This window comes from Taudactylus pleione, unplaced genomic scaffold (assembly GCF_031769625.1).
Source record: "Taudactylus pleione unplaced genomic scaffold, aTauple2 ptg000003l, whole genome shotgun sequence".
In the NCBI taxonomy this organism is placed as follows: domain Eukaryota; kingdom Metazoa; phylum Chordata; class Amphibia; order Anura; family Myobatrachidae; genus Taudactylus; species Taudactylus pleione.
In genome coordinates, this window is record NW_028284406.1 from 3,864,529 (window position 1) to 3,876,699 (window position 12,171).

The 12,171-nt window shown below is 41.0% G+C and overlaps 1 protein-coding gene across 1 annotated transcript in view; it reads right to left on the reverse strand.

Moving 5' to 3' along the window:
- Positions 1 to 12,171, reverse strand: part of GPR107 (G protein-coupled receptor 107) — a 59,533-nt gene that overhangs the window by 18,693 nt on the left and 28,669 nt on the right. Inside the window, exons 13-14 of the mRNA XM_088467043.1 lie at positions 11,775 to 11,905; positions 10,939 to 10,982 (exon numbers count right to left, since the gene is read on the reverse strand). Coding sequence (XP_088323169.1) covers positions 10,939 to 10,982; positions 11,775 to 11,905 — 175 coding nt within the window. The remainder of the gene's footprint in view (positions 1 to 10,938; positions 10,983 to 11,774; positions 11,906 to 12,171) is intronic.

Sequence of the window (12,171 nt, forward strand, 5' to 3'; positions counted from 1 at the left end):
GAGGAGCATGGCTCTATCAGTAGCAATGAGCCTGTGGATTATTAGTAGAACTTCAGGCTTGTTCACTCTGTTGAGGGGAAGTTGCTAAATAAAAGTTTTGACCGATAGTTTCAGGTCCACTAAATTCCACCTTACTGTGCGTTTCTATCACTGACTGAGCTATATAAGCAGCGGCCATACTTCCAGAGACCAAAATGAGACCCATCTAAGTGACCCCCTCTACTATGGCTATAGCAATGGAGACCCATTTAGTTGTAATTGATCGCCAAGTGGTGAGTTAAGAGTAAACAACGCTGAGAACTCTCAGAAGTGTCGGCATATCATACTGCTGTATGCCGACTCACTGCCACCACTGGAAGAGATAAATATGCAAAGACTTAAATGAAAAGTTCACGAGAAAAAGAAACAGCACATGATCAGGACACAGTATACATATTAAATAATATAAATAATGTTTAGAAATTCAGTCAGTCAGTCATACACCCCCCATCCCCTCCACTAAATGAAATGTATAGTGTTTTATTAACTGATCTTTATTGTTAACATTATCATCTGGCTCTTAAGTTTCCAGACAAGTTTACCCTTTTTGGTTATAAAGGTTTAGCAGAAATAGTCTATTTTGTGACTTAAGAAAAAGTCTTAAAAGACTGCTACACCCAAAATACTATGTAACTTTATATAAAAGTACTATAAAAAAAATAAATAAATATATATATATATATATATATTATATATATATATAGTTATAGTCGACCGGAGAAAACCGCACCCCCGGGCCTCAAGCTTCAGCAACTGCTGGGGTGCCAAATCTCAGGAAGTCCATCCATTAGGACCCCCACATATATTGTAGGATTATGGGAGAGCACTCACCAGACTTCATAACATTCCATCAGAGTTGTATCAGCAAAAATCAATTTAATCCATAGACATAGTCGACGTTTATTTGGAGAGCAAATTTTTTATTATAGGAGATTCATAGATGACGTTTTTTGATTTGGTTAGGTAATGAGGAGTCTTTTAACGCCATGATCTCGAGCCTTAATAGTCTCTCAAGTCCTATAAGATTTACATCGTCTTTGAGTGACTATAAGGAACAGACAATCAGAAATAGCCTTATAAAGGCAAGAAAACGATTCGCTGAGGGGCAAGCTTTGCCTAAAAGAACTTTACAAAATGAATCAAGACTTATTTTGAATAGTAGGTGTGACACTAACCTCTCGGTGGTACAGAGATCGATCAAGAGAAATTGGCCTATGTTGACCACTGATCAGGCTTTTAGGAAATTGGGGAGAGCACCACCACTTCTGAGCATAAAAAAAGGTCCAAATTTGAAGGATCTGTTACTTCGTCCGAATATGCATCAGAGTGATAGACCTATGGACAACTGGCTATCAAATAAGAAAGGATGTTTCAAGTGCCTTGGATGCACTACATGTAGATCAATGCTAACTGGAACATACTTTAGTCAACCACATAGTGGTAAGAAAATCTTCCTCCATAAGCATCTGACGTGTCAACTTGACCATTTGGTATATTTCCTCACGTGCCCATGTGGATTATTTTATGTTGGCAAGACGGTGAGGACATTCCGTGAACGGATGAACCAACATTGGTCTTCTATTCGATTGGCATATTCTACTGGAGCTTCTGATAAGCCGGTGGCGATTCATTTTCTGAAGAATGGACACCCTATTCCCACTTTAAAGTGTATGATAATTGACTGGATTCCACCCTTGGAGAGAGGTGGAAATCGTGGATTAATTTTGTTGAAATGTGAGGCCAGATGGATTCATCGCCTTGAAACGGTTGCCCCTAAGGGGCTAAACAAAACCAATCCCTTATCTATGTTTATTTAGAAGTTGAGACTAGGATTCGGGCTCTCATGGTGTTATGACTCGGCACTTAAAAAGCGAGTGCTGAATCTATTATATACTGTATGCTAATAATAGGATAATACACTGAGGTGCAGTTTATATTTAGTGAATGTCTGTCTGTCTGTTTTGTCTTGTATATGTGTTATTAATGTATATGTATGTGCACTATTGGGGGTCTTTGTACCTGAGATGCTATGAATATCCTAATATTGACAAATGTGATTAGGTAGAATTTAGGTGATGTGGATCTAGTTACTCTGATGGGACCTGTGGTTGATTACTGTGTGTCCATCACTAGAGGTGCAGATCGGGCTCTAGTGATAGAGCTTGCTGCTCACTGGTCGTGCGTTCCAGCACGCTGGGGAATGCCGTTCTGGCACTTCCGGTATCGCGACTTCTAGTAGGAAGTCGGAGGTGGCTCCCTGTAAGCAGCGGGGACCTGCACATGGAGCCGATACATGGATATTGTGGGTATGTAGAGATTGGGATAATAGATCTCGTCGCTGTGGGCTGTAGTATGAATAATAATATTATGCTAGCTATTTGATTAAAGTGACATCACTTCCGGTAGCGTCACACTGGTGATCCCGATTGTAATTTACTCAGGTATAAATGGCACCCAAGGATGCACATGCTGTTATACTGCTTGTATGAAGGTGGATTCTTTGTCTGTCCAGTCTTGACAAAGGCTCTGTGGGAGCCGAAACGTCGACTATGTCTATGGATTAAATTGATTTTTGCTGATACAACTCTGATGGAATGTTATGAAGTCTGGTGAGTGCTCTCCCATAATCCTACAATAATATATATATATAAGTACTGCTGATAACACATGTATATATATAATTACTGCTAATAACACACACAATTTTGTGTATAATATATATATATATATATATACACATATATATATATATATATATATATATATATATATATACATACACACACATACACACACATACACACACACTATAACTATATATATATATACACACACATACATACACACATACATACACACTGCTGATAGCACAGATATGTATATATAAATATATAGGTACTGCCAACACATATGTATATAAATGTGTATATGTACAAGGAATGCTAATAGCACAAATATGTATATAAATGTGTATATGTACAAGGAATGCTAATAGCACAAATATGTATATATAAATATATATAAAACAGTACTGCCAACACAAAATGTATATATAAAGGTGTACATATAAAAGTTCTGCTAATAACACAAATATGTATTTATAAATAGTGTTCATGACCCTCCGATAAGATTGCAACATCGATTTTTCTTTTCAATAACTCTTTATAGGTACATTCGGTGGAATGTGTGGGGGCGGTGAGCTATCTAGATTATTTATTTAATTTTTCTACTATGTCCTTACAATGATTTGTTGTACTATTCTAATTTTCTTATGTATGGCAATTATTCCATATGTAAATAGAACCTATTGGTCCTTCTCTTTGCTGTTCGTATAATATCACACACCATTTGCACTATTGTACAACTATTGTGACCATTGCTCTCTTTTTTTCCTAATTATATGGACATTTATATTATTGTTCATTGTGATGTCTGTAAATGTGACACTTGACGCTTCAATAAAACTTTGTTTAAAATAAATAAATAGTGTTCGTTCTAGCACCCTGCACCTGTCACACAACCCGTGCAGTTCCGCTTTCCTGTCTGGGGTCTCACGCTCTGCTCTGGTGCTTCTAGCACACTCAGCTGATACAACAATCTGCCAAGATACAGACCAGAGAGCAACAGCCCAGGCAGGAAAGAGGAACGACGGGGCCGCAAGGGCCTTGAAACGTTGAATAAATTGGCATAACTTATACACCCTGGAGTGATGCGCTGTGGTCTGTCGTACACTGCGACAGCACACTTTGGATTTCTACATCACTTATTGTGCGAGCACCCAGGATTTTTTTATGCAGAGGAACATTGAGTGCCGAACCAATCTATTCTATATATATATATATATATATATATATATATATATATATATATATATATATATATATATATATATATATATATGTATATGTATATATATATATATATATATATATATATATATACACACACACATATATATATATATATATACATATATATATATATATATACACACATATATATATATATATATATATATACATACATATATATATACATACATATATATACATACACATACATACACACAAATATATATATATATATACACACACATATATATTTATATATAAGCACTGCTAACACAAATATTTTAATGCTCAAGATTAGAGAGTCTTGACATTATATTTACATTTGTTGCCACTTTCTGCAACCAAAAAGCAAAGGCGCAGATATCTTAAAACTTCAAAAAAGGAAATGTGACTGTGTTGTCAATAGCAACCAATTAGCATTTAGCTATCATTTTCTATAGTGCACTGTATAAATGATAGACTGATTGGTTGCAACACCTGTATTTGTTAGGCGTTTTAGTAAATAAACCCCAAAACATGCTTGGCATAGTGCCCTTCTAGGGATTACAGACAAGACGACGCGTATAGGAAGATACAACTTAATATTGGACTGCAAAAACATTTAAGCCAGGTTTGTTTTTGTCAGTCAATTCTGAGCCTGATTAAGGGTTCCATTGGCCCTGGGCTAATAAACTCATAGCGCACCCCATCTTCCAATATTTACTTTCAGAGTCACAACAATAGCAGGAATTTCAGGGACTATAGAATATAGGGAGCATCTCAAAGGTCTATGTACAATATAGAGAGCATCTAAGAGACCACAATACAACAGAGAGCACTCTAGAGACCACCACACAATAGTCAGCAATCCAGAGACTGTCATACAACAGAGAGCATTCTACAGACCGCCATACAATACAGAGAGCATTCCAGAGACCCAAATACAATACAGCGTGCTTTCCAGAGACCACCATATAATAGAGAGCATTCCAGAGACTGATATACAATACAGACAGCATTCCAGAGACTGATATGCAATGCAGAGTGTTCCAGAGAATGATATACAATACAGAGCGCATTGCACAGAACATTCAAAATAGAGACCATTCCACAGATCAATATATAATCTAGAGAGCATTCCACACACCAATATACAATACAGACAGCATTTCGGAAACACATACAATACAGAGAGCAATCCACAAACAATAAGTGTATGCAAAAAAAAAAAAGATCAAGGAGTATTAAAGCTCCATCCTATTCCCTCTACAGCTTCTTTGTAGTTGTAGTCTGGTTAGTTCCTCTACTACACGCTGACAAGTTTGTAGCATCATTAGTCGTCAACCACGACTGTTAATGATGCAGGGTAGCTGGGCACATCACAAAACCGTGATGGATTGCCCGCCAATGCAAAGCTCGGTCTGCGCACCAATAGGGTAGAATTTGGGGGGACCTCATGCTGCAGGGCCAGACAGCCTGACTCGCTCCAGTCCCAGTGCCTTATGCTGCAGCCAGATCAACCTATTGCACAGGTTCTCAAACTCGGTTCTCAGGACCCCACACAGTGCATGTTTTCCAGGTCTCCTCACAAAATGCAAGTGAAATAATTAGTTCCACCTGTGTTTTTTTTTATTTAATGTGTCAGTGAGTAATGACTACACCTGGGCTCCTGCTAGGTGACCTGGAAAATATGACCTGTTTGGGGTCCTGAGGACAGAGTTTGAGAACCGCTGGCCTATTGGGTAATTAGTAATTGAGTAAACTGCGCCTAAACATGGTGGGTCTCAGAAACTGGAGCAATCGGTTCAGAACATTATACACAATTCCTAACTCTATTAAAAGCTCGTTTGTATAATTCACATTAAGTTTTATTTATTTTTTTTTTTTTACATTTCCTGTTAAGACGAAAAGTTTCCACTGCTTGTCCTTTTCTGAAATATGCGGCTTATTTTCTCATCGCCATTTGCTGAATAAAAACTGTGTTTTAGTGAAATAATACATTCGTTCTATGACAATTCTTGAAAATTCTGTATACTGTATACAATAACACCTCATCCACTTGGTTGATATTCCATGACATTATGCCGATGTACATCGAATGGTGCTTCCAGCTCTGACAGAGCTTGGAATAGACTGTGGAATTATCCAGTTCCAGAAAGGTTTGGAGTTGACAGGTTGGTAATTAAAGCCCAGCAGACCTGCCGAACGAATCGGGCTAATGTAAGTAATGGAGGATTTTGTTTACATGCGTAAACATGCTGTGTTCCTGAGGTCACAACGTCATGGAGTGAAACAGCCAGCAGCATTCCCCCCCGGCCCTTATATAGACAGCCCAGGGAAGGAGGTATGTGGGCAGACAGATCTCCTACCTAAACGACGATTATTAATTACAAATGGAGCACAAACAGACCACACTGTGATGGAGAGATGCAAGTGCAAAAGAGGAGAATAGAGGCTTGTACAGAATGGAGGCAGGGGCTATATAGGGTCACAATTTCCCAGTCAGCGACCTCCCCGATATAAACACTTGCAGAAGGACTGCACTGCAGACAGGCCAAGGCACGAGGCTACCATATAACTTACTATTGACATCCTACATACAGGTGGGTCCTTATACCCCTAGCCTCAACATGCCATGTGGTGCGAGCTGCCCGGTGTGAGGGTGCCGCCGGGTCCCTGCGGCTCTGCTTGCGCCGAACGTCTTTCGCTTAAAAGTGCCCCTTACTTGCGATCGGATGGGACGAGCAGCTTCACGAGACTGCACGGATTAATCGGATGCGCGACACTTGTATATCAGAGTGCGTCTGAGTCTGTAAACGAAACAGAACTTGGCGTGGAAAATTGCCGCGGCCTTTGTATCGCAGCACTTCGTATACAAACTCAGTCGCACACAGAGACGCAAGTGTCGCATATCAAATGCATCAGTGCCGTCTCGCGAAGCTGCTTGTCGCATCCGATTGCGAGTACGTGGCATTTTTAAGTGACAGTCGCCCGGCGCTAGCAGAGTCTTGTGAAGCTGCTTGTCGCATCTGATTGCCACGAAGACACTATTTTGGGCAAAAGAGAAGAAATGGAGTATAATGATAGAATGTAAGCCAAGATGTGACCGAAGAGCTGTCACTCCAGTAGAGCAGTTTTACTACAGGACATATGGAGCCTGCCCGAGGTCTTAGCATCTAAATGGTAAAAGGGGACACAATCAGATAAGCAGGTCCCCTGGGGTTCTCAGCCATCTGTCTGTGGCTACTAGAATCTACCTCTACATTCCTGAGTTGGTGGAAGGAAAGGAATATTTTCTACTGGTAGTGTTTTAGCAAATGTCTTTATGTTGAAGTGAGCAGATTGATGGGTCTATAGCTCTGACACAATGAGGGACCCTTACCGAAATAGGTTATGATGCCAAAAGTAGGTGTGGATTAAGAGTTAGACAGTAAATAGGTTGACAATGTCTAGATAGACACTAGATGTTAGACAGTCAATAGGTCGACTGGGACAAAAGGTCAACACACTAAAGGTCGACATGTAAAAATGGTTGACAGGGTCAAAAGGTCAACATGCTTAATATTTTATTTCTAGGCCTAATCTTCACCCTAACCCTCCCTCCTGGTGGATAAACCTAACCGTCGGGGTAAGTGCCTAACCATAACCCTCCGGTAAGTGCCTAACCCTTTAAAAAAATAAATAAATAATTCGTGTGGTGACCATTTTTGTGTTGAACCTTTTGACCATTTGTACCTGTCGACCTTCTTACATGTCGACCCTTAGTCCATGTCAAACTGTTGACTATCTATAGCCCGGAACCACCCAAAAGCTGGGCCTTGAGAATTTCTAGGGAAAATGGAGGGAGAGGTAGACAGTCATTTTATTAGGGGGCATATTTATCGAATGCCTGTGTTTCAGTCAGGTTTGAAGGTGCGGCATAGCGCTGATGATTTTGCCCTCCAACCCTGTTTGAGGTATTAAAACCTAAATGGCTGGAATGGGCAGTGGTTATTTTTAACTCCTAAAGGTTAAAAAGTTTATGGAAACCCACCACCAAAAAGACTCTCAGACCAATACAACATAGCGGAGAGTCGCATACTAAGTGAAGTTTCCCACTGTACTATGTAAACTGTAAGGGGTATATTTACTAAAGTGCAGGTTTACAGAAGTGGAGATGTTGCCCATAGCAACCAATCAGATTATAGCTATTATCTTCTAGGTGCTAGATAAATGTTAAGTAGAAACCGATTAGTTGCTATGGGCAACAACCCCTCTTCTTAAAAACCAGCACTTTAGTAAATATACCCCTGACACTTTACTAAATTCCTATTGGACTACAGATGGCTTGTTAATAACCAGTATGGTTCTATTACTGAGACAACTTCCCATTATAAAAGTGATGCAGGAGAATAGTGATGATATATAAAATGTTAATAGAACAAATCAATGTGTGTATATACATATTACAAACATGGGAAAGAAAAATAAAGTTCTCAACAGAGAGTCAAATACATCAAGCGGAGGTCTCAGCAAGGATCAATCATGGAGGAGTTTAGCCAAAGCATTGCAATGTGCATTAGAGGAGGGGTCCCTATCCAGAGACGGGTCAGACACCAGATCAGTGTATGATAAATGAGCCCTTGTGGACATAAAAAAGGAGAGTTAGCCATTAGCAGAGGAACCTGACCTGCTCTGAGCTGTGTATAATGATTAACCCAATGCGAAGGACGTGACAAATCTCTGACTCCAAAGAGTGTGACACTTATCCGAGTACTGTGGGGGAACTAGATCCGCAATGAGGGTCTCTTAAAACAAGACACTATGGAGCCCATTCTGGTTCGCTCGCTGCTGCGATCTCTTTAGCGTCCCTTCCTGTAGTTGCGCTTACAACATTACACTAATGCCAGTATCAGCCATCTCCTGGTGTACAAGTGTGCTAGGCCTGGGACGCCCACTTTCAGTGTCTTCAGATGCGGAAATCCTGCTTGGCGTGTCTTTAGGCTGAACAATCAGGGGGGGGGGGAGGGGAACACCATGGAAACCTGCAGCAGCCCCACGCTAGTGGCAGAATCACCATCACAGTATTGGCCGCCAATGTGAGGGATTAAGCGCCTGACATCGCAACCAGTTCAGCGACACGCCCGCGACGCTCCCGTAATACGCGAATGAGGCGGCGCATCTCCGGGCATCTGAACCGCCACCGCCCAGGAACGTCTATTAGATTTCACACGGCGTGCGTCTCAATCACAGCCGCGACTGTTCGTACACACAGCGGAACGCATGCGCGGCACAAGTTTTCTAGCACACGCAATAGCAAACAATCGCTCAACTCTGAAATTGCAACTCAGAATAAGGACCAATGTTTACCAGTTACACCTATACATCAGGGAGAGGAGGCCCCAAGCATTAAATGAGCATAGGAGGATATAGAATCATTATCTGCCAAGGTAGGGTTTAATTAAGACGACCAAAGAAGCAAGCATGAGTTCCATACTCATACTTTCCTTATACAATTGGCATTTTGAGCGAGATGTACTAAGACTTGGGGAGAGATAAAGTACCAACCAAACAGCTCCTATCACTTTACAGGCGGTGTATGAAAAATGACAGTTAGGAGCTGATTGGTTGGTACTTTCTTGCTCTCTCCACGCCTTGATACATCTGCCCCTGTGTCGTACAGGTAGAGGTCTCATGATAGAAGCTCTGGAACACAAGGACAGACCCAAGCAGACAGCAGCAGCCTATAGCGCACAGGAGACAGCCATGCAGACACAACTCATTCCATTATTTACACACAAAGCTAAACAGTACAAGCGAGAGGTGCCTATGTCCCAGACACAGACCCGGTGGCGCTGATGCAATTTTTGGCCCCCGAATACTGAATATACAATTTTATATGCAAACAGAAAAGGACAGTTCAACACAGGAAGACAAATAAGCAATTGTATTCCATTCACATGATGAGGGACCTTTAATGCACGGCACACAGAGGTTTTACATGACTCATTATCGCCACCTGGTGGAGAAGCACTCCTTAGCCACACAATTACATTGCAAGCCAAAAGAATACTGTAGTACAATTTTAAACATAACTTCCCTTTCGGTGTTTCCTATATTAAAAAGACAAAGTGTATTTTTTATTACCTAATGTTACTGAGCTTAGGAATAGAATTTTAAAGCAGCTGTTTACTCTGGAAGTACTTACTTCAGATCTTGGCCCCCAATTATAAGTATCATCATCATCTAGATTTATTTATACAGTGCCACCAATTACACAGTGCAGTACAGAGAATATTTGTCATTCACATCAGTCTCTGCACTAATGGGGTTTACAGTATAAACTCCCTAACACACACACACACACACACACATACTTTTGGTACATAGGACGAAACCGCAACACCCAAGAACATAGAAACTCCAAAGACTCAACAGCTGGTTGGTAAGCAAACTCATGGCCCCAGCACTATGAGACAGCAATGCTTACCGCCGTGCATCCTTGCTGTCCATTATACTGGGTTCCCTACTCTGTCGCATCTGAAACGTGATGCCAGCCACGCCACTTACAAGGCTGAGAACATAACAGGTTTGAGGGCAGCAGGACTGCAGGGGTACGGGGACTCACACAGCTAGCATGAGGTGTAAGCAGTCCATTCCGCACACATCTGAGAAGCTTTGAGTTTCAAAACACATGTAGCTCCAGCCTGTATCCTCTCCAGCCTTGTAAGGCACCTCTTGTTATGGTGAAAGTGCGAGTATGTTGTTTACGGTAACGGAGAAGCCGCTGATCGTGTTGGTATAGAGGCCTCAGTTCCTGATGACCATTATACATGCAGTTATGGAGCACAGTAAGAGTGACAAACTACAACCAATGACTAAAGATATCATTGTGATCGCAATAAAAACAAATTTCTGTGTGCAATAAACGATTACTTGTTCCGCAGAGTTATCTCTGTAATCAAGGTTACATCCTGTCGCTAGGTAACGCCTCTTACAGATATGGTCAGAGGGTTGTAGTTTCCTTATTTGCAGCATGATATTATGGTTTATCAACATTACTAATTAGACTTCATTTGATGAGACTTACCCTTCCCATCCGTGGCGGAAGCCTCCTGCAGATGCCGGATGGACCTGTTTAGACAGACAGAATAAAAACCCTTTGTGCGATAGTAAATACATAAGACTCTCTTTACAGTGTCTTCCCCTGTACAGATAATGTACCGTATTGGAGAATTGTGCCATGCACTAATCATGCGAGTGCTTTTGTAACATTTTTTTTTTTCCTTTTGCTTATACCGAATTATTTTAGCTCTGCTTTTTTGTTGTTCCTTTTTATGCTGTTTTTTTTTGCAATAAATCTGATTCTACCATGATCAGCTGTTCAGTATGGATACCGTAACCAAAACAAGAGAGAAGCCACAAGAATGAGAATGGTGCTGTATGGTTTATGATTTTATAATTAACCAGAGCTGTTCTGATAGTTAGTGCGCATTCTAGCACCCTGCACCTGTCATAACATGTGCAGTTCCTCTTTCCTGCCTGGGGTGTCGCTCTCTGCACAGGTTGTGTCTCTGCACTTGCATCAGCAGAGTGTGCTAGGAGTACCAGAGCAGAGAGCGACACCCCAGGCAGGAAGGAGGAACTGCACGTGTTGTGACAGGTGCAGGGTGCTAGAATGAACACCAATAAACAAAAAAGACAGGACAGTCCTCTCTGCTCTACAAGCTATATCAAAATAGTGCATAATTCAGGCTCTGGTTTCCCCACAATATTGGATATAAAGGCAACAGGGCATGTCTATAGGAATACCTCATCCCGTGCTATAGTTTTACAAATGTGTACCAAAAATACAAAAGTAATTCTGACCGAGACAGAGAAATATTACAGAGAGTGCAGCACGCCAGGACGGTTACGATGTCTTACCATATAACTGGTAACAGGATTGCTCCGCAACACAGCAGATCTACCAAGAACAGGATCTCCTTCCACAGCCCGTATTGTGACATGCCCTGTTCCGTGGATTCTATGATGATGTACGCCGCGTTGGCCAGTACCTGGTAAGTGGAGCAAAGTCATTATAGTCCCCACTGGGTAACACAAATGGATCAGGAAACAGAACACTGAAATATAGGAGACACTTCCTTTCCTTTTACACTAAAGCTCTTTACTCAAGGTTTGAAAAAAAAAGCACATTCAGGAACAAGTATCATATTAGCAGGTGAGGGAGAATAGTTCACCTGTGTTCAAAAGGACTATAAAATAGTAATATTAGAGGCCGCACCAGGCGGTTAGGTTTAGGTGTTCCCGGGGGGACTTGGGG